The following is a 22,809-nucleotide window of genomic DNA, read 5'->3' on the forward strand; positions in this document are numbered from 1 at the left end:
CGGAGACGGGAAAGAGGAGCAGGAGATGCCGGGAGAGAGAAACAGAGAGGGCGGGAGAGAAAACAGAGAGAAACAGAAAACAGGAGAGAGAAAACAGAGAGATCGGGAGAGAGAAACAGAGAGGGAAAACGGGAGAGAGAAACAGAGAGGGCGGGAGAGAAACAGAGAGGGCAGGAGAGAGAAAACGGGAGAGAAAAACAGAGAGAGCGGGAGAGAGAAAACGGGAAGGAGAAACAGAGAGGGCGGGAGAGAGAAACAGAAGGGAAAGAGAGAGAACGGGAAACGGAAGGGGAACAGGGGAGGCGGAGAGACTACTCAGGCGAGTCTCTCCGCCTCAAACGTCTCGATCTTATGGAGTTGCAGAGCAGCTGATGGAGGAGTTACAGAGCGGCTAGTCTGTTCTCTTCTTTTTAAGTCACTTAAAAGACTAAGTTAGAGCTTCTCCTGGATTTCTGCATATTGCAGCTGTTTGGTTTCCAAGAAAATATTAGAGAATGTAAGATACTGAATAAAGAATGTATAAGACTCTGTTTCTGTATGAGAAAAAAAGAGATACATGAAGAATATGAACCTTTGCACGGCATAGATCTCCCTGCGGTCTCTGAAGGATTTGTCTTAGTTTGCTTCTCCATGGTTATTAGATGAGATGAAGGAATGAGATTTCTTCTACATGTCTATAACAGCTCTCCTTCTCAATGAATTTGTTTTTGCCTAAAAACAAGAAATCCCTTATCTTCTTTACTATCTTTATTGATAAAGACAGAGGGAGAACCAACATGGCCCTACATGGATATACATTGCCAGTATCGCCAAGTCATTTTTGCCGTACAAAATAAATGGGCCTGAATTTCTTGGTTAGCTCGACTTGCCTGGATTAGTTTGTTTTCTATTTCCAAATTTTCTGGCCCAGCAAGAGAAACTCAGGGCTTAGGTATTTTGCTTTCACAAGCCCATGGGCCTCCTGGTTGATCCATCAATTTTCTGTTACCCCAGCCCAGCCCAAATATAGGAATTCCAACTTGGTAGCCCATTGAATAATGGTCAGATGGGTTCGATGCCTGGTCCAGAAACATATTTGAACCCAGAAAAAGTAGCCACTGTACGTAGCCATCATTTGTTATCGACCGGAATTCACTTCCACTTTCACTTTCATTTTAAGAGCATCAATGGCCGGGGGACCGTTCCAATAGAATAGATTTCTGGGTTTGCATTCCCATCCAAAACCGAACGTGCCCAATCCACCTAACAAATTCTCATTTAAAAGTGAATTGATGTTAATTGTATATTCAATATAAAATCAATGAAGAAGATGTAAGATCTAGAAGGAACAAGAAGAGATTACGTGGTTCGGCCAGAAGCCTAAATCCACGGGAGAAATGAGGCTACTATTTTTATTAAGTTTTAGGGTTTTACAATGAACCACAATTTATTAGCTTATTTCCACCGCCTTACCCTCTCTACCTGAGTACGAGTTATGACCCGACCCAATACAATTTAACACTCCCCCTCAAGTTGGAGCATGAACATCATGAACTTCCAACTTGCTAAGAAGAAAATGATATTATTCTTGACTCAAAGCTTTAGTAAAAATATCTTTCACTTGATGCTTAGAAGGAACATAAACTATTTGAATTTGCCGAGCCTGAAGTTTTTCACCAATCACATGACAATCAATCTCAATATGCTTTGTTCGCTCATGGAAGACTGGATTTGCAGCAATGTGTATAGCCGCTTTATTGTCACAAAATAGATCCAGAGGTTCCGGATGCAAAACTCCTAAATCCTTAAGTAAATAACGCAACCAAGTCAATTCACAAGTTGTTGTTCTACCAAAAAAAAAATTTTCACAAGTTGTCGTAGCCGTTGATCTGTATTCCGCTTCTGCAGAAGATCGGGAAACAGTTGATTGCTTTTTACTCTTCCAAGAGATAGGACTTGATCCAATGAAAACACCATAGCCAGTAGTAGAACGACGAGAAGTGGCACAACTTGCCCAATCGGAATCACAATATGCATTGATGTGTAAGTCGCTAGCAAAAGATAACAAAATGACTTTCCCTAGACAAGATTTTAAATAGCATAAAATTCGAAATGCGTCATCCAAGTGAGGCTTTTTGGGTTTCTCCATAAATTGACTGAGAACTTGCACAACATAAACAATATCAGGTCTAGTGACTGTGAGATAAATCAATCTTTCCGACAAGTTTTCTATATTCTGTTGGAGAAGGAAGAAGTTCGCCATCTTCACTATTTAATTTTAAGTTTAGCTCCATAGGACAATTAATGGGTTTGGATCCAAGTAGACCTGTGTCATTAAGCATCTCCAAGGTATATTTCCTATGAGAAAGGAAGATACCTTTAGGTGATCGAGCAACCTCAATGCCAAGAAAGAATTTGAGAGTGCCTAAGTCTTTGATATGAAATCGACTATGAATATACAATTTCAAAGCATTGATGGCAACTTGATCGTTTCCAGTAATAATTATATCATCCACATAAATCAAAACAATAGTAATGCTAGACCCACTAGAAGATACAAACAATGAGTAATCAACCAATGATTGTTTGAATCCAGCAAGTTGTAGAGCAGAAGTGAACTTGGAAAATCAATTGCGAGAAGCTTGTTTTAAACCATATATGGACTTATGAAAACGATAAACCAAATTATTCTCCCCTTTTCGGGAAAAATCAGGTGGCAAAGACATGTAAACTTCCTCATCTAGATCACCTTGAAGAAAAACATTATTAACATCAATTTGAAAAAGAGGCCAACCTTTAATTGAAGCAATAGCAATGAGGCATCGCATAGTGACTAATTTCGCAACAGGGGAAAATGTTTCTTGGTAGTCAACACCTTCAATTTGAGTAAATCCTTTAGCAACCAAGCGAGCCTTGTAGCGTTCAATAGAACCATCAGCTCGATATTTAATTTTGTATACCCATTTACACTGTATAGCAACCTTGTTAGGGGGAAGAGGTTGCAAGCTCCAAGTATGGTTTAGCTCAAGAGCCTTAATCTCATCAGCCATGGTAGCACACCATTTGGGATTATGAGAAGCCTCAACAAAAGAACAAGGTTCAAAATCAGTAGAAATACTAGAAAGGAAAGCACGATAAGTAGGAGAAAAAGCCGAATACGAGAGGTAATTATTGAGGGGATAAGGACAAGTAAATAGTGAAGCAACATTGCACTGAAAGTCTTGGAGGTGAGGAGGAGGGCAAATAGGACGAGTACTACGATGAAGAGTTACTTTAGGATCCTTAGAGTGTGAGTCTATTAAAGAGCGGGGTGGAGTAGGATGAGGAGGGGATACAGGATCATCAATTGCAGGACAAGGAAGGACAGCTGGGGAAGAGGGGGTGGAGTAGGATGAGGAGGGGATACGGGATCATCAATTGCAGGACAAGGAAGGACTGGTGGGGAAGAGGAGTGGGGAGAAGGAATGGATTGAGATAAGGTAGCATGCTCGTATGGAAATATCGTTTCATGAAATATGACATCCCTACTAGTGAATATCTTACGAGTGACAGGGTTGTAAATACGATATGCCTTTTGCCCATATGGATACCCAACAAAAATGCCTGGAATAGCACGTGGAGAAAACTTAGATTCATGAGGAATTAAATTCTTAGCATAACATAAACAGCCAAAAACACGAAGATGAGAATACTTAGGTGAAACACTAGTCACAAGCTCATTTGGAGTTTTACCCTTTAACAATGGGGTAGGAAGACGATTAATGAGATAAACTGTAGTTTGAACACATTCCCCCCAAAAAGTTAAAGGTAGATGTGCTTGAAAACGTAAAGCTCGAGCAACCTCAAGGATATGTCGATGTTTACGTTCAGCAACTCCATTTTGTTGAGGAGTAGCAACACAACTACATTCATGAATTATGCCCAACTCATTAAAGTAAGAAGAGAGAGAGAGAGAGAGAGAGAAAAAAAAACTCAAGACCGTTATCACTACGAACTTTCTTGACAAGGTAATTAAATTGTGTTTTTACCATGGCAATAAAATTTTTAAGAAGACATTGAGTTTCAGACTTGTGACGCATAAGAAAAATCCAAGTACAGCGAGAATAATCATCAACAATGGTAAGAAAGTAATGAGCACCAGAAAAAAAGAAAAAAAGCAATAGAAAACTTACCCCATATGTAAAAGAGAAAAATGACAATTACTTCATTCAACGTGCATTGGAAAAGGTAAACGTGATTGTTTAACAAGAGGACAAATATCACAATGTTGAGGTGAAATGATAACATCAAAATTATTTTGAGAGAAAAAAATTGTGAGGAAAATGAGAAGGATGCCCTAATCGCCAATGCCACATGTCAAAATTATGTGAATTTTGGGAAACAAAGGGAGCAAAGTGACCATGAGCACAATAAAAGTTGAGATTAGCATGCTTTTCACCACTTCTAATCACCCATTTCATGGTGAGATCTTGAAAAACACAAAAATCAGGAAAGAAAATAGCAGCACAATGCAGAGATTTGGTGAGTTGACTGACAGACAATAAATTATAATGAAAATCAGGAACATAAAGCACATTATGAAGTTGAATAGAAGAAGATAAGGGAGCAGTCCCTTTATGAGTCACTGGGACAGATGTATCATTGGATAGACGAATAGGTTGATTTAGAATTAGCATAAGGTTTAACATTATTTATTATATGATTGGTGGCGCATGTATCAATGATCCAATGAGATGAAAAAATAGAGGAACAACAAATAGACTCACCAGATAGATTAGCAAAAGGTTGAGGGCTTTCAGAGTTTCCATTATTGACAAATTGCATATACTGCTGGTACTGTTCCGCAGTGAGAGATGGGCTAGAGCTAGGAGCCATCAAACCAAAAAATAAAGAACTTGAAATTTCTCTCACAGTTGTGCACCCAGTGGTTAAGATACCTAGCTTTCACATAGAGACCCGGGTTCAATTCCCACCAACAAATAAAATAGAAGATTATAATCTTACTGTTGTCTTTTATTCTTTTCAAGGGATTCAACCGAATAAAATAGAAGACTATAATATTTCCTTTTGTGCTTTATTCTTTGCAATGGATCGCCCAGGAGGATTTGGAATCACCAATTCTAATACAAAATTGTCCTTATTCTACAAAAAAACAGTAGCCTGTATTTTGATTTTATTACTATTATATCTCCTGTACTTTTTAAAAATATTGCAGCAGCTAAAAAGGGATAGATCGAGAACCTTGACTGATATCATGTTAATTGTATATTCAATATAAAATCAATAAAAAACATGTAAGATCTAGAGGCCTACGTCCACGGAAGAAAGGAGGCTACTGTTTTCATTAAGTTTTAAAGTTTTACAATGAACCACAATTTATAGGCTTATTTCCATCGCCTTACCCTCTCTACTTGGGTACGGGTCATAACCCGACCCAATACAATTTAGGGATAATTATTATTGCCCCCTGTAGTTTAATTTTATTACTAATAAAACCTTATTCTTTATGGAATTACTGTTGCCCCCCTTCCTTATAACGGTGTTAAGTTGTCGTTAAATTTGAATATGTAATGTCTAATTTGCCCTTCATTAAAATTGAGAAATCAAAAGATGATGCTACCTAATTTATAAAAACCAGATTAAATGTCAATTTTACCCTAAAATTCATTTATTTTGAATTAATGAAATGGGTAAAATCCAAATCCGATAAACTTCATTTATTTTGAAAATATTGTAGGTGATATTCAGTTTCCAATTTGAGTTGAATTTGATTTTTCTTCCTCTTCAGTTTCTATTTGAGTTTTATTCAATTATTCTTTCTTTATTTGGTATTTTTTTTTTTTTGAGAATAAAACTGATTATAGTTATTTTTTTTCTCCACAGTTAATTAAGGGTACTACTGTAACTTGACAAAAGGGTAAATAAGTAAAGAGATAAGTATAAGGGTATTTTGGAGTTTTTGAAAAAATATAAAGTTGCCACATCAGCAGTAAAGGGGGACAATAATAATTGTAGATAAAATTAAAGGTTGAATTAGTAATTTTAAAAAGTACATGAAATATAATAATAATAAAATTAAAATACAGGGACCAATAGTAATTATCCCTAATAGAGGATGAATATGTCACAATGGCAAATGAAGAAAGAGATTTGCCACTGGGGTGGTTTCTTCTAGTCTTTACGGCGGTCGACAAGTCACGCAACGATGGGGGTGATTCTGGTAAGATTTATTTCACATTATTTGTGTAATTAAGAACTGCGGGGTTCACGAGGAACTGGTCAAAGTCTGGCACAGATTTTAATATATAAAATAGAAACACTAAGTGAAAAAAGCAACAGAAATGACGATAACTGAAACATAAACCAAAGCTCCACGTAAATTGAGAAGCAACCATCATCAATTTTAAGATTTAGGAACCATTAAAAATTCAAGGAATAGCAAAATGTGAAAAGCAACACGGGTAAAAACAAAGTTTTCAGATACCAATTCGATTCCTTGTGAATGAAAAGTTGAAGCTGTGCAAAGAATTTGAAGGTGATCTGCTGCCTGCTGTGGCGGCTCCTCCCGCTATCTTGGCTCCCGTCTTCGGGAACCTAACAACCGTTGGATATTTTGCTGAGATGGAGTGAGGCGATTTTCAACGGTCAGCAGCAGATGGCGGCAGGGCTCGAGCAGCAGAAGGATTATCGAGTGACGCCGCCATTTTGCTGATATCATTCTCTCGTTCGTGTTTTTGGGGTGCAGGACCAAGACTTGACCCAGAAAAAGAGAATACAAATGGCTGTGGTTTAGGTATTTTCTTTGGCTGCTGGCTTTTAGATATTATATCAGTTGCAACTTGCAATCAAATAGATGGTCGTGAAGCAGGTTGTCTATTGACGCACACGGGCTATGAATCATCTCCGATCTTCTCTTATGATCTCAAACTCCTCTTTAAATTCCAGTTTCAATAGACATATTGAAAGACAAAGCACGGCCGTGAGGGGGGAAGAAGAGGGAAGAAGAGAACGAGAGAGAATGATTGGAAGACTTTACAAAGTTTCAGTGAGTGGGAGTGTTTCATCTCTGCTTCAACTCATTGAGGAAGATGAGCTTATCCTTGATAGAGTTATGGCTACTGGATTCAATCAAAATCCACTTCACATAGCAGCACTGCGAGATCACCTTGAATTTGCGAGAGAGATTTTGAAACGCAAACCGAAATTCGCAGGCGAGTTAGACTCAGAACGTTGTTCACCTCTTCACCTGGCTTCGGGCACAGGAAGTCTTGAAATGGTGAAAGAACTGTTACGAATCAACACAGATGTTTGTCGTGTTACTAACAGGGATGGGCTAACCCCTCTGGATCTCGCAGCAATCAAAGGCCGGATAGAAGTCATGAAGGAATTGATTCATGAAAAACCTGAGGTCACTCATGACAGCGTTGATAGAAGGAAAAGCATTCTTCATCTGTGCGTGAAATACAATCAGTTGGAGGCATTTGAGTTATTATTGGATTTAGCTACAGCAAGTGACCAGCAAGAGCTCCTTAAGTTTAAAGATGATGATGGCAACACTGTTTTGCATCTTGCTACGGCTAAAAAACAAACCAAGGTACGTGCTAGTGATTCTCCCTACCACACACAAATTAACATGTGGAATTAGGTTTTTTTTTGTTTTTTTTCATTATTTTTCTGATATATAAAAAATGATGAAGCCATGCAAGGCAGCAATTACAAGCATAATTTCAATCCATGAAACTATGCATGTTTTTAATTTGTAGGTTATCGAATTGTTGCTGGGCAAAAATGAAGTTTTAGAGGTAAATGCAATGAATAAGAATGGATTTACAGCGTTGGATATCTTGGCACAATCTGAGCCAGCCATTGGAGACCTGTATATTGCAGAGTCGTTAAGGGCTGCGGGAGCATTAAAAGCCAGAGATAGCGATATTATAACAATAACTGAGGGAGTAAATAATGATGATAATAATAATAGGGGAGCAGCAAGTCAGCAACAACAAGAGGAACACCACGACTTTCATCTTCAGGTGCTGATCATCATGATAAAGGAAACTGGTTAGAGAATCAAAAGCAAGCATTAATGGTGGTGGCAACAGTGATCGCTGGCATTGCTTACCAAGCGATGTTGAGTTCTCCAAACGTTGATTTCAGTGTATCCATTTACGCGTACTACTACAAAAGGTTCATAGCCACCAACATAGTGTCTTTCGTTGGGTCTTTGGTTATAACCCTTTTGCTGGTAAGTGGGCTTTCGTTAAAATATTTACTCTTTATGTGGTTACTGATGGCATGCAATTACCTGGATCGTAATCGCATCATCGGTAGATTCCTACTTTTCGTCACTGATGATTCGTCTAATACCAATAATACCACAGTCAAGTGACTTTCTTGTGATTGGAAGAGTATTGTCGGTCGGATCAACTTATTTGGTGGGAGTGATGCTCCTTATTTTCTCAGTTCACAGCGCCCGGTTCCTCTCACGGTTTCTGAAATCACAGACGATCGAATGGAGCCAAGTCAATTTTTATCAACTTATGTGTTTGGTCACCCACTCTAGCAAGCATAATTGTTTTAATGATATTCGGTTTCCAACATCAGCCACCGGTCTTGGTATCCGCAGCCTATATAGAACTCCAGACATCCATGACTCTGCGGTATGTCCTGCTCTCACTGCTGGACTATGGTCTATTGTTTCTATATTATAGCTTCATCATCCTGGTTTTTACTGAGGGAACATTAAAAGATAAGGTTACACGGCAACTTCATTGGATGAAAGATGATGATCACAAGGACTTATAACTCAGACAGTGGTACATCTGTCTGAATTACAACAGTCTTTGGGTTTTGAGAAGTTTCTCAAGTTTCTGTTATCGGATTGATAAGCTTGTTTTTTGTGCTTTCATCATTGTGGTGGGAGCACAATTTTAGAAGATGAGCTTTTAAATCTTGCTCTATTGACATAATTTGGAAGCCCATATGTTTTTATGTTTCTGCTATACTGTTTTTTATTCTCCATCCCCTATTGTTGATATCCTAAGGAACAGACTTATTGTTGTCTCCTAGGATCTCAGCTCCTCTTTTGTGCCTCTTGTCTGAAGGTTGGCTATGTACGATCTCCTTTAAAGATACTAAATAAAAAATGTCTAAAACTTTTCTGTTTGAGAAAAAAGAGATAAATTAATGAAAAATATGAAACTTTGAACCGCATATATAGATCTCCCTGCGGTCTCTGAAGGGTTTGTCTCAGTTTGCTTCTCCATGGTTTTCAGATGTGATTTCTTCTACATGTTTAGAACAACTCTCCTACTCATTTCTCAATGAATTTGTTTTTGCCGAAAAACAAGAAAAATCCCTTTATCTTCTTTTCTTTCTTTATCGATAAAGACAGGGAGAGAACCAACTTGGATATACATTGCCGATATCGCCAAGTCATTTTTTGCGGTTACAAAATAAATGGGCCTGGGTTTGTTGGTTAGCTCGACTTGCCTGGATTAATTTGTTTTCTGGTGTTTTTTATTTCCAAATTTTCTGGCCCAAGAAAAGAAACGCAGGGCTAAGGTATTTTGCTTTCACAAGCCCATGGGTCTCCTGGTTGATCCATCAAGTTTCTATTACCCCAGCCCAGCCCAGATATAGGAATTTGGGTTTCCAAACCCTGAACCAACTTGGTAGCCCATTGAATAATGTTCAGATGGGTTCGATACCTGGTCCAGAAACACATTTGAACCCAGAAAAAGTAGTCAATGTAGCCATCATTTGTTATCGACCGGAATTCACTTCCACTTTCACTTTCATTTTAAGAGCATCAATGGCCGGGGGACCGTTCCAATAGAATTAGATTTCTGGGTTTCCATTCCCATCCAAAACCCAAAGATGCCCAATCCACCTGACAAATTCTCACTTTAAAGTGAATTGATAGATTGAATCTGTCACCATGGAGAATGGAGAAAGAGATTTTATCAATTGAATCTGTCACCATGGAGAATGGAGAAATTTGCCTCTGGGCCTCTGGGGTGGTTTCTTCTGTTTTTGCGGCGGTCGTCAAGCCACGCAATGATGGCTGATTCTGGTAAGATTTATTTCTTATTATTAGTGCTCAGAGCTTCTGACACCTCACATCTACTTTGTATTACCATATTAATAATTAGCAAACCATGAGAGCCTTTAATGTCTAAATCAACAAAGATCTTTGACCGTTACCCTCCTCACATTGAACCCTTATATTAATTCTATTAAAATTTAATTGAAACCGGGTAGGGTGAAACCCATATTGGGCTTTTTTCAAAATATATTTTTTTAAGGGTTAGGGCCTTAGGGGTTGGTCCCGGGTTGAGATTTGGATCAATATTCCATCTCATTTTCACACATCTCAAATTGAAATCAACAATTGATTAATCTGAATTTTTGATTTGGGTCTCCAAGAATCGATTGATTCTTTTGGATTGAAAAGAATATATGGGTTGATTCCCGACTGGTTCAGATTGATTCCTTCACCAACCCGGTTTAAGCCGGCCGGTCCATGCTTAACTACATAGTGACCTAGAATGGATAAGTTCTGAGCTTTCTTTTTTCAGTTTATGCTGTCCCTTCGGAAATTAGTAGAGTCGTAGTGAACGTATTTCAAACGTATTCACTTTGACCAAACGGTGCCTCATTTTGCGGGTCTTTTGTGGTGTTTTCACACTATTTCTTTTTTCTTTCTTTTTCCCCGAGGAAAAGGAAAAGGAAAACAAAAGAAAAGAGACAGAGAGAGACAGAAGAACAGTATTTTTCTCCATTTTTATTTTATTTTATACATTTCCCATTCTTAAATATACAAATTTAATGGCTCTCAAAGGAACTGAGAACTTATAAATCTTCTTAATTTTGATGAGGACAATCACTGATTCACAGTTGAAGAACAATATATCTACACTCCCTTTGTTATCTACACCTTACCTCTCATTTTTATCTCCCTTCTCTGTTCTCTGTGAAGTCTTACCCTCTGCTATGTTTCTTTCAACATTCCTAATCCATTTTGTTAAGCATGAGAACAAAGCAAAATCATCTGAGGTAAAGAAGACAAGATATCATATTATCATCTACTCCTGAGAACTGACTCCTCAGTCCTCAGTGAAGAGATAAAGAGGGGACTGGGGACAGGGTGGGGAAGATAGAGATAAAAGATAGGGTATAATGGAAAAAAGCTGTCACTCATCTACTGCTGATTCCACCATCAGCAGCAGCAACAGCAACAGCAACTACAATCAGCACCAGCATCAGAACAACAGCAGCAGTAGCAATTACAACCAGCATCAGCATCATAACAACAGCAGCGGCAACAACAACAACAACAACAATCCCAGAGATCAATATCTCAAGCAGCTTAATAAATTCTCTCACAAGATATCTAAAGATTCAAGACCGCCATCCGTAGGAAAATACCCACTTGAAATCCAACACAATCAGCAGCAGCAGCAACAACAACAACAACAAAGTCAGCAACAGCAGCAGCTGCAACAGCAACAGCAACAGCAACATCAACCTCCTGTGTATAACATCAACAAAAACGATTTCAGAGATGTGGTTCAGAAGCTCACAGGTTCCCCTGCTCACGAACGAAACTTCTCCACTCCACCACCCATCCACCCACCCAAGCCCCAAAGCTCTCGCCTCCAGCGTATTCGGCCTCCACCACTTGCCCATCTCAGCCCCAGACCTCCACCTCCCTTAACTAACACCATCCTCCCTCCGGCTACTACAACCACCACTACCGCTGTCGCTGCCGGTGGTGCTGCCAATGTTGCTACCCTAGCAAGCAACGCTGTCAACATCAACAACGCCGGAAACTTTGTGGGTAACAACAACGGAAGGCCGGTGACTCCTTTGTCGCCTCTCCCAGCTTTCCCAAGCGTCCATGCTGCTGCGGAATCACCTATCTCCGCCTACATGAGATACCTCCAAGGCTCCATGTCGACCTTCGATTCGGAACCCAAGCGCTTCTCCTCGGGGCCCTCGCCGCTGGTGTCGCCTCGGTGGAATACCCCCAACTCATTGCAGCCACAGGTATCGCCTCGTTGGAACAATAACTACAACACTGGCCCAATACAACCACAGCCGCAGCAGCAGATTCCATTTCCTCCCTCCACGGCGGCGATGTCTCCATCACAGTTTCTGATGCCTTCGTCTCCTCTGGCCTTTGGCAAGCTTCCATCACCGCGGTCGCCATATCCTCTGCTTTCGCCGACGTTTTTGTTTTCCCCGACTTCGGGTCAACTAGGGTTTCCTCAATTTTCGCCGTCGCCAAGGTTGCCCATATCCAGTCCAAGGTGGAGAGATCTATAAGGTACAGTACTTCATAAATGTGAGAGGGTAAGCCTTCTTTGCTTGGTGGAGCTCAATCTATGGTTCTTCTCCTTTCTTATGTTATTACTTTACTGTACATCTGGGTTGGGATGGATGGGGTTTGATTTAAACAACATCAGGAGGATTGATATCTGGCACTGGTTCAAAATTGGAACTTTATCCTGTAAATTAATATCATAGGCAGAACCAACCGCCTATGTTCTTCTGTTTATGATGGTAGATAGTTCTCTCCCCTAAATTCAAGTCCAAATTTTACATTTGTTGTATATTTGTATTGGCTTTTGATAAAGCATGAAAGCGTCGTGCAATATATAGATTAAGCTCATAAGGTTTATGAATTTTTCAATTTTTATTCTTTTTAACTCATGTGTCCAATAATTTAAGTTCTTGAGGAATTTGAATTGAGGTACTTGAGATAAGTTTGCAGTTAACATTTTTTGTCCACATTTTTGCATTTTTCCTGGAAGGAATCTAAATTGACTACTACTGCAATTTGGGTTCTGATTTTGTTGAAGCCACCCTAAGTTTTGCTGAATTCTATTATATTATGAGATGGATAGTGGCGTTCTGCTTGTTGCCTCCATTTGTGATTGAAGACCAACATCGTTTTCCCTTTAGTAATAAGGAGAAAGCACTTGGGCAGACTGAGTGGATGGGTAGCTGGGAAATCTTGTCATAACAACGGTAGTTGTGGCATTGTTTTCCTCATTGTGGTCCCTCACTCTGGGATTATAATAGCATTTCAATTTGGTAACCGGTTGGTTGACAGGATATCCCAAATAATATAGCCTGTTGCCTTGTCTTTACAAGCTAATACGGCAAAGACTTCCTTTGCGATCGTCATGTAGTTGCATCACTACCCACCCTTATCCGTTGTCTGTCACAGTATTTGTCTAATGCAAACCTTCACTAGAATACGATCTTCAACTAAGAAGTCAAGGCCTCCACATTCTTTACTAGTGACATCTGATGAGAAAAAACACCGACTAATATCCTTCATTATGGAGCATAACCAACGCACAAGGCTTCCCTCTGGGGAGGGTCATAATGCATTCAACCTTACTGTTGTACCTCAGCCAGCCCTCTAATTCCTTTATTATGATCCTCCTTTAATTCATAGATAATCTATGCTAACTCTAGATTTCAGCCCAGGATTCTTCAGATTGCAGAATTTAATCTATTCTTTATCTATTCAGAAAGGGAAAATAACTGTTGGTTGAGGTTTTGTTTGGATGACTGTCAATTGGTAAACATAACCACAGACATAGTGCCTTCCATGGTAATCACATTCTTTGATTGAAACTATTGTTGGCTTGTTACTGATCGATGAATCCTGGCACAGAAATTGGAATTGGTGTGTCCACACATGATTTATACTGGCCTTATACTCATTTGAATAAATCCTCTTGTCATATGCCAACCCACCATGCTGGGGACTTTCTTTTCACGAGAATAGATTGGGGCACTATTTTGCTTCCTAACTTATTGTTTATTTTCTTTTCCTCCTAGCCCCTACTATTAGTTTTTTGCTTCTTTTAACTCTTAATTTACAGCTTGTGCAAGTTCTAATTTGGCCTTTCCTCCTATAAATTTCCTCGGGCCCATTTCCTGCAGCCATAATAGGAGACATTTTATCCTTTGCCTGTATTAACTTTACTAGCATCTTTGCTGGGACAATTAGGAACATCTGTTGAATTCAAATGATTTTCCATATTGTAAATTTGGTTTTCCATCAGTGTTTGATATTTGTGTGTTTGTATCTTTCAATGCTTGTAGAACCAGTCTTTATGCACATATTCATTACAAACAGTTGATGAACCTAGATTACCTTATGTGTTTCTAGGTTTAAAGTGACAGATGAACTAACTTTGGATTGCTGCATGAACATGTTCCATTCTTACCACTACTAGACTTAGAAGAAATACGCGTCCAGATTTCCTACTGTTTCTCCTTTCAAACTCTCTGTTTTCCCACCAGATTAAATCTCTGTAACAAATTCGAGGAGAAAAAAAACAAAATAATGTTGTTTAATTTAAGGATATTGAAAATAGACATAGTGGAAACAAGAAAAGAATAGGTTGATAAGGAGTCGTAAACATGTCGGATGTGGTGTTAGGGATCATGCTTTGTTTTTGAGTGATTGGAATTGATGAGTGCCTATTTTATGGAATAGTAATGGAATTTGGGAAAAACAATGGAGCTATGGTCAATGTGCAGTACAAAAACATGGCTGTAACAGGCTCTAAGGTAAACGTGAACCCCCCCCCCTCTTTTTTTTCTCTTTCTTTTTCACCTTTCTCTTTCCTTACAATGTTTCATCATTCTGAACTCTTTGGATCCTCAATAACTTCCAACAAAAATAAACTGCCATTAGTTTTTGTAGAGTTGAATACATCAGCTGTGGAAGTGCTGAACTAGAATTTTTTTTCTTCTACTTCTACCAAGAGACCTCAGAGTTAAAAAAACTCACCTACTGGCCATTAACAATAGTGTTAGCCAGACATTTGAGGTTCTGGGTGATTTTGTGTTTAATTTGTCCATACTCCTGGACCATTTTCAAGGTGCATCAATGGGGATAAAAGAAACTGAACCTTGCCATTAGTGAGGCGATTCACGCTAACTGTTTGGCTTGTCTTAGAAGATTTTTTTATCTTTCTGCAGGTCTGTTATTTATTTGCAAGGCAGTAATCCCACTAGATGAATTGGTTGCAAGTTGATTCATCTCCGGCATATACATTTTCCTTCAGACTAGATTTCATCTGCAATACTTTTTTTTCTTATAGTATGTAGAGAAGTTAAATAAGGTAGAGTTCCAGTGCAGGATCTGTTGTTGTTGGATGCTTTGTCTTCATTCTTGATAGTGATTGATGCACCCAACAGCTTATATCATCACCATTTTGACCTACCTGTTTTGATTTCCTGTATACCTCTTATGATTTCAATGAACCAGAGTTGCTGTTTTCTTCTTTAGACTTTACATGGGTAGGTGCTGGCTCATATCCTTCATTCATCACCATGATGACCTACTTGTGCTGATTTCTTGTCTCTTATTTCAAGAATTGCCATATTCTTTCAACTTTTCATGATGACCTGTATGTGTTGATTTCTTGTATTACTCTAATACTTCAACAAATAAGAAATGCTGCCATGTTCTTTAGATTTTTCAGCATATAAAGCACCATACAACTGATGCTTCTTTGTTCGTCTCCAGTTTGACATATTTTTGCTGACTTCTAGTAGTACTGTAATTCTAATGAACCAGATTTGCTATATTCTCTGTAACTTTTCATTGACGTGCCCTTCTATTGTGTACCTCAACCTGTCTTCCTGCCATTTGAGTGAAGTCTTCCAATTCAAGAGTAAGTTGCTCCATGGACCCATTTTTTGACCTTGTAAGCTGGGAATGGATTTTAGCTTTGAAATCATGGACCAAGATTATTATGGTTTAAGGAATTGGTGTTCTGTCGCTGTATGCAGCTTTCTCCTCAAAACAAGAGGGCAGAGGTGTCTTTTCATATGGAGATGTGAGACACTCATGATAGTGCTGATGTAGGCCACACTTCCAGACAGAATTTTCTTCCACAAATTCTGTTGTGAAATTCCTTGTGGGAGATAGCATACTGTTATTCCTAGACTTCATCCGTGGAGAATTCATGCCCTTATTATTATTATAAGAAATTAGACTTCTCGATAACAAGGAAAGCATAAAAACTAAAATAGCTGAGCCAATAACTAGTGATGGGGTGGTATTGCAGTTCCAGGTTGACATCCAAATATCCAATGAACCTGGTTTCAGTTGTGTGATAATTCAGTTTCATTAGTGACCATATTGCCTTCACTGTGAGAATGATAGGTAAAAGCTTGAATGGAAATTTTCCAGTCCATCAAATGAAACCTTTAAATGGCGACTTATATCCTGCTCAGGGTTAGTCATCTTTCTAGACATATATGTAGTTGCTTCTTTCTTTGCCACTCTTGCTGACTTCCCATCCACCATCATTGGGATAGGACTTATCACCTATCTTGGGGTGGGTCATGGACTCATGAGTGGGAGGCATTTTGAAAGCAAACTAAAACTATATAGGGGTTTATGACGCATGCTCTAGGTAGAGCAAATCTCTTCAGTTGTGTGATTTCAACCCTTGGAGATCCCTATGATCTGTCTGTTTTTTCTTGCTTTCTTTTGGTAATCAAAAGTTTTATGAGGTGTGTTGTGCACTTCACAAATATGTGTGATATTAAACCTGTTGTGCAAACCTGTGAACTGCATACGACGGACCACATCATACCTAAAAGTAAAACCTTGCTGGATATTGCCATTAATGACGGTGATCTTGTGGTCGAGCTCCAACAGAACCAGAGACAAAGGAGGAACGAGAGGACTCCTTCAAACCCTTGACTTGCATTTTAGAACTGAAAGTTTCGCCACTTTTCTAGATCGTTCGTTAACGGTTTTTGCTTTCTTTTGTAATTAACAGGAGAAGAGGTTTCGATTCTGTAATTAATAGGAGAAGAGGTTTCGATTGGATTAGTGTGTGTGGTTACTCCTACCTACTGCAGAGATCTGACCTACTGTAAATCGCATTACCTTCTGATCTCTTATCATCATCTGATGCTTTAATGAGCGGAGGATAAGAAGAGTGAAGAAGAGGAGAAGTCGGTTTTCTATAAATGGAAGGTAAGGATAAAGCCGGTGAGAAACGAACCTAAAGCTCTGAGAAGCGCTGCAGAGGGCATCAGTTTCTTTGAAATTGCTTGGTTCCTCAGTCAAGCCAAGATTTCAGACCATTAGATCGAAAATCTCGGTTGAAATTAAATCTTGACTGTTAAATTCAATGGTCGATATCAAAATATATCAAAATTCAGTCCGACGGTTCATAATGTGTAGACCCCAGTTTCTTGCTGCTCTTGTTTCTTTATAATGAAACTAAGTTTTCTTTGCAGAATCTTCTCTTGAAGCCGTAGTTTTTCTCTTTGCATGATTCTCTTGTTGGAAAATGCATGATTTCTTAGCGGGCTGGATATTTTTTTTAGGGTCTGTTTTGGGGGATTTTAGGTCTCCAAGTAAGTTGAGCAAGGAGGGAGACTTTGCCGAGTTAAACTTCCAAGTTTGGTTCGTGGTTTATTACAGCAGCTCAAAATTACAACTTGATGGTTTTAGTCATGTGCACCATTCGATGACCTTACAAATACCATTTCTTTCATATGAATTGACAAATACAAAGCGTCCATCCAACAGCTGGACAGAATGTATACGGTCTTCACTTGTTAATTACAAATACATAAGAAGATTCAAACTCATGATCTCTTCTGTATCAACCAATACAATGTGAAACTGTGAACTATTATAATATCAAGATTCGAATGGGACGAGATGCTTCAAAGATGAATTTGGAGAGAGCACGTACAAAATCAACCGTTACATTATCTAGAATTACTTTAAGTAATATTGCACTCCAAATCGAGACTTGTAATCAAAACAATTTGTTTTGTGGTTTTGCATAAAAATGAAACTCTTCTCAAATTTAAAAATAAACTGAGTGACAAAATTTCGTTCATCACCCAAACACAACTCTACATTATTCAGATTTTTTTTTATATTATGTGTCCAATTCCTATTCAAAACGTGCAAAGCATAGCTTGAGATATATCTGTCAACCCACCTGTCTTGACATGACAGAGAACGAGAGTGGCCCTTAAAGAGATTCTTTTTCAAACATCAGCTAAAGGAAATCCAAATCCATTTTATGGTGTCATGGGAAAGATATGGGCCGGTTGTCTTCTTTGTCAGACAGCAGGAAGCCAAAAGAAAGTTGGTGGGTCTCTCCTACTGCATAAGCTGTTTCCAAACGAAAAAATACTGCATTGGAAAGGCAGGGAAATTGCTAGCACCAGTCCCTGAGTGACCCCTAAATTAATGCCAGACCTTGTGTTATTCAATTTATCCATCAGATCCTTTATACAGTAAAAATATAAATAAATCACAGCTAACGGAGGAGTTTTCAGGTCTCTCAAGGGAAAGCTCTGTATAACAGGAGGTAATGAGAGTTACAATCTTCCAATTTTTTTTTTCTTTTTCAAATGACAGGACATTGCCAACCTACCATAGAACGTGCTCAATTCAAACATAAACTCCATAAACGCTAAAAAAAAACAGAACACAATTAAGAAACATATTTAGATGAAACAGCAACTAACAACCCGGCACCTCAAGAAGTCAGATCAGAGAATCAAAGGTAGAACTAAAAAACTCAATAGAAGCTGGCACCAAGCCCCTTCTCCCTCTAAAAAAACCAATGGAGGTGAAGAGAAAAATCTGAAAGTTAACTACTTCACTGCTGTTCATCCTCACGCTTAGGTGCTTCTTTGATCTCATCTGCTCCATCATCCTGAATTCAAACCAGAAATGCATTTAAATTAGAAATATAGGTGAAGAAACAAAAGCTAATCATAAAAGCTATACTCTCGAACAAACTTCCCGTACCTGCATATCGGAAGTCCACAAAGTAAGGTTGTCCCGAAGGAGCTGCATTATCAGAGTGCTATCTTTGTAGGACTCCTCTCCTAGGGTATCCAGTTCCGCAATGGCTTCGTCGAATGCCTATTCACAACACACGTATAAGAGAAAAGGAAACAATGCTAAGAAATCACCTAACATGTGGTCCAGAAGATAATCCTTCATGGAGTCATTAAGAACTGGTATCAAAATTATCTAACAAGTAAAAAGAAAGAAGAAATCGGAGATGTTAAATTTCTCATTTTGATCCTCTCACCTGTTTCGCAAGATTACAGGCACGGTCGGGAGAGTTCAAAATCTCGTAGTAGAACACAGAGAAGTTAAGAGCAAGCCCTAGCCGGATTGGATGGGTTGGAGCAAGCTCTGCAATTGCAATATCCTGCGAACGCGAGCTCAATATTTAAAAGAGATGAGAGGGATGATAACAAAGTGTAACAGAAAACTCAACGTGAACCCTGCCTTCTAAAATTTTAAAAAACTCAAAATAAAAAACTCAAAAGAAAAAAAAAAAAAAAAAAGATATAGACCAGAAATGGAGACGAAAAACTGGATTTCATCAGGTATGAACAAACAAAGTTTCCTCCTTTTCTTTTCTTTTTTTTTTGGTGAATACGTAAAAAATGAAAAGCAAAGTTCAAACGAAAATGCAAATACAATCGTCAAAGGCTTCTTTCTTATTTTTCTTCCTAAAATCAAATGTCAAATATTAATTAAGTTAAAAAATAAATAAGTTGTGTAGAAGAAACATACTAAATCCCAAAAACTGAAATTAGAAAATAAAAAAATAAATTTATAAACAATAAGCCCCTTCGTCTCCCCAAAAGTAAAGTATCATGGAGGCTGATCAAAAGCCCTAATTCTAAAGCTGCAAAACAAGAGAATAACACGAATCAGAAATGAAACCATAACCTAAACCTAAACAGCGAAACAACAGCAGAGAGGAACAGACCTGCGCAGCCTTATAAGCAGATAGCGTGCTCTCTGCGGCCTCTTTACGCTCCGCACCAGTCTTAAACTCGGCTAGATAACGGTGGTAATCGCCCTTCATCTTGAGGTAAAAGACCTTGGAATCACCAGCAGCGGCAGAAGGAATGAGCCTAGAATCAAGGAGACGAAGGATACTATCACAGATCGAGGAAAGCTCGGACTCGATCTTAGATCTGTAGTCACGGATCGTCGCAACGTGATCTTCGTTACCACGGCTCTCTTCCTTCTGCTCAATCGAAGAGATTATACGCCAGGAAGCACGGCGAGCACCGATAACGTTCTTGTAAGCAACGGATAGGAGGTTTCGCTCCTCGACGGTGAGCTCCTCGGACTCCGCAGTAGCCGTGACCTTCTCCATGAACTCAACCATTTCTTCGTACCGCTCGGCCTGCTCGGCGAGTTTGGCCATGTAAACATTCTCCTCACGAGACGAGGGATGCACTCCTACGGCCGCCATTGATGAGATCTCAGAGAGACGGGTTTTTTTGTTTCAGAGAGGGAGAGGAAGAAAAGGGACGATTGGAAGAGAAAAGCCGGAAGAAAACAGAGAAGAGAAGAAAAGCAGGGTTTTCTTTGCTTTCCAATATCGATTATAGTTTAGTTGGTAGGACCGGTACTACGAAACACTTTACGAACAGATATTACACGTGTTCTGTTCCTGGAAGATCATGACCCATCTAGAGATGATCCTACGCTCCTAGACGAAGCTGGGAGCATGGTTCAGACGAGTCTGATTAACTGTGATCATCCGGTTTTTCCTATTGTAACTCCTAGAGGGGAGTGGGAAACCGTTGGTTCGACCATTGAGCCAGCTCGTGATGGGTGATGAACGGTTAAGATTACCTGAATTTGCTATATTAGGTCTAGGAACGCTAGGTTTCGAAAACGGAACTCTATTTGTCGTGGGTTCTTTTTTTTTTTTTTTTTTTAATCTAATAAAACAACTGAAATTCCGTTTTAAGTAAAGCACTCCAAACCCCGGGATCGGGAAGATAACAAACTTTTTTTTTTTTTTTTTTTTTTTTTGTAGATAACAAACTCGTATCAGTCAAAAACAACAACTCCCCGCTAAGATCTAGATAAAGCTAGACGTACGTTGTTTGACGTTTGATCTGGGTGCAAAATTAAAACTAACAGAAGAAAAGAAAAAAAGAAAAAGAAAACGAGAAATTATATGATTTTTCATTTTTTCTTAAGAATAAGGAGGAACTGATAGCTTTATACAAAGGATAGGTGCAGCTAATATTACATTTACTATCATTAAATCTTGATCTCTTATTAACTAATAAAGTTAAAAATGATTTTTTTTTTCTATCTTAACTTAAAATAGTTTAGATTTTTATATGAAGCATAATTATTTTAAAAGATTTTTTAATGATTGACTAAAAAAAATTATGCTTGTACAGATCGGATTATGTTTATAAGAAAAATAACTACTGGTTAAGTTTGGAATGCCTATGTCAATCACATGTGATTCTTAGGGATAAACTTAACATGGAATCCATCTATATCTCTAATTCAAATGATCAAAAGTTAAATTTAAGGGTAATTTTCATATGGAACCCCTAAGGTTTGGTCCATGTCACTTTTAGTCCAATAAAAGTTTTCCTTCGCATATGGCTCCCCTGAGGTTTCTAGAAATGACTAATTAAGGACAAATCATAATTTTGATGACCAAATTACCCTTATGGTGCAATGGTCAAGATTGTACCATTTATGCCATTCCAATCTAACGGTGTATGTTAAAAAGACAAATTATAATTACAATTTTCATCTTTTATTTTATATTCAAGGGTTTCAAGATTTCAAATTTACAAATTATACCCCTGATTGAAACTCACCAAACTCCCATTCCCATTCTCATTATAGACGGCGAACTCAGCTACGGAGCTCGCTTCATCTGATCAGTTACTGATACAAAAGCAATCACCAGCAGCTTTGTGGGTTTTGAAGCTCATACTAGATCGCCATGTGTGGGTAAGCGAAATCCTGGAAAGAAGCATCTGTTGTTTATTTCTAGTATGAGTGAAGCACGAAAATCTGTGAAGGAATGTTGAATGGGTCGGTAATTATCTTGATACATCACCAGGATCTTATCGGAATAGTTTAAAAGAGAGTCGCTACTTCTACAGAGGAATGCAATTTCAGCAGTAAAATATACAATGTAACAAGACAGAGCTTCGTTCGAACAAACAGATGAAATCGTCTTCACAGGGAGAAAAACAGGAGAATTATAATGAAGTATTCATAGAGATGCAAGAAACAGAAACTTAGAAAAATGAGGTTTAATGGACGGTTGGGAAGATCTATGCATCTATGCTTTGTAGGAAGAAGGAGATAAGGAGGTAGTCCTGATCAATGAGACACCGTGAAAGGAAAAAACTTTCGATGGTCAATGAGACACCGTGGAAATTTTTTTGAATTTGGACATGAGTATGACGCACTTTTTCGATTGCCGAATATAGTTAACGAACCCTTAATTCTTGGTTCTGCAAATGACGAATTCCCCTGAGGCTGACGATCTTTCGGCGGAAAAAGGTTAAACCTTCCACCCACCCACATCTCTCTATTTGAACATCCGAAACACACTCCAACAGTTTGCAACTTCTAGGTTTAGTGTTCTTAGTGAAATGTCTTCGTCTATTTGGTTTCTTTCTTCAGATTAGTACATTGTGGAAGTAAGAAGTGAACCTTCAAGAAATAAGTTGGGTATTTTGTGGATCTTAGTATTCTTTGAAGTGTGGTTTTCTTTTCTTGCTAAATCAAAATGGAATTTGATTGGGTTTTAATCAGGATATAAGTTGGTAAATTTGAAATCTTGAAACCCTTGAATATAAAATAAAAGGATGAAAATTTGCAATTATAATTTGTCTTTTTAACATACATCGTGAGATTGGAATGACATAAATAGTACAATTTTGACCATTGCACCATAAGGGCAATTTAGTCATCAAAATTATGATTTGTCCTTAATTAGT

At 38.5% G+C, this 22,809-nt stretch overlaps 2 protein-coding genes and 1 pseudogene across 2 annotated transcripts; 2 read left to right on the top strand and 1 right to left on the bottom strand.

Annotated features, from left to right (window-relative positions):
• Window positions 1–6,997: 6,997 nt before the first annotated feature.
• LOC149026684 (uncharacterized) lies at window positions 6,998–10,046 on the top strand (annotated as a pseudogene).
• A 742-nt stretch (window positions 10,047–10,788) lies between these two features.
• LOC149026685 (VQ motif-containing protein) lies at window positions 10,789–17,512 on the top strand. The gene has a single exon (XM_089155349.1). It carries the CDS (start codon window positions 11,158–11,160, stop codon window positions 12,304–12,306), a length of 1,149 nt encoding a protein of 382 aa, XP_089011475.1. The 5' UTR covers window positions 10,789–11,157; the 3' UTR covers window positions 12,307–17,512.
• A 431-nt stretch (window positions 17,513–17,943) lies between these two features.
• On the bottom strand, window positions 17,944–20,427 carry GRF2 (general regulatory factor 2). Its single transcript, XM_089155356.1, has 4 exons — window positions 19,794–20,427; window positions 19,101–19,223; window positions 18,812–18,928; window positions 17,944–18,716 (listed from the first exon to the last, which is right to left on the bottom strand). Exons 1-4 carry the CDS (start codon window positions 20,286–20,288, stop codon window positions 18,660–18,662), a joined length of 792 nt encoding a protein of 263 aa, XP_089011482.1. The 5' UTR covers window positions 20,289–20,427; the 3' UTR covers window positions 17,944–18,659.
• Between the last annotated feature and the right edge of the window lie 2,382 nt (window positions 20,428–22,809).

The sequence above is a fragment of the Hakea prostrata genome, chromosome 1 (assembly GCF_041222555.1).
Source record: "Hakea prostrata isolate BN-2017 chromosome 1, UWA_Hpros_2, whole genome shotgun sequence".
Taxonomy (NCBI): Eukaryota; Viridiplantae; Streptophyta; class Magnoliopsida; order Proteales; family Proteaceae; genus Hakea; species Hakea prostrata.

Bases quoted from the DNA above. Each gene is read 5' to 3' on its own strand.
- LOC149026685 (XM_089155349.1), top strand. From the start codon at position 11,158: ATGGAAAAAAGCTGTCACTCATCTACTGCTGATTCCACCATCAGCAGC.
- GRF2 (XM_089155356.1), bottom strand. From the start codon at position 20,288: ATGGCGGCCGTAGGAGTGCATCCCTCGTCTCGTGAGGAGAATGTTTAC. The intron at 19,224-19,793 runs GTCTGTTCCTCT...TCGCGTTCGCAG, and splicing joins CTGCTTATAAGGCTGCGCAG to GATATTGCAATTGCAGAGCT. The intron at 18,717-18,811 runs GTACGGGAAGTT...GTTTGAATTCAG, and splicing joins TGTGGACTTCCGATATGCAG to GATGATGGAGCAGATGAGAT.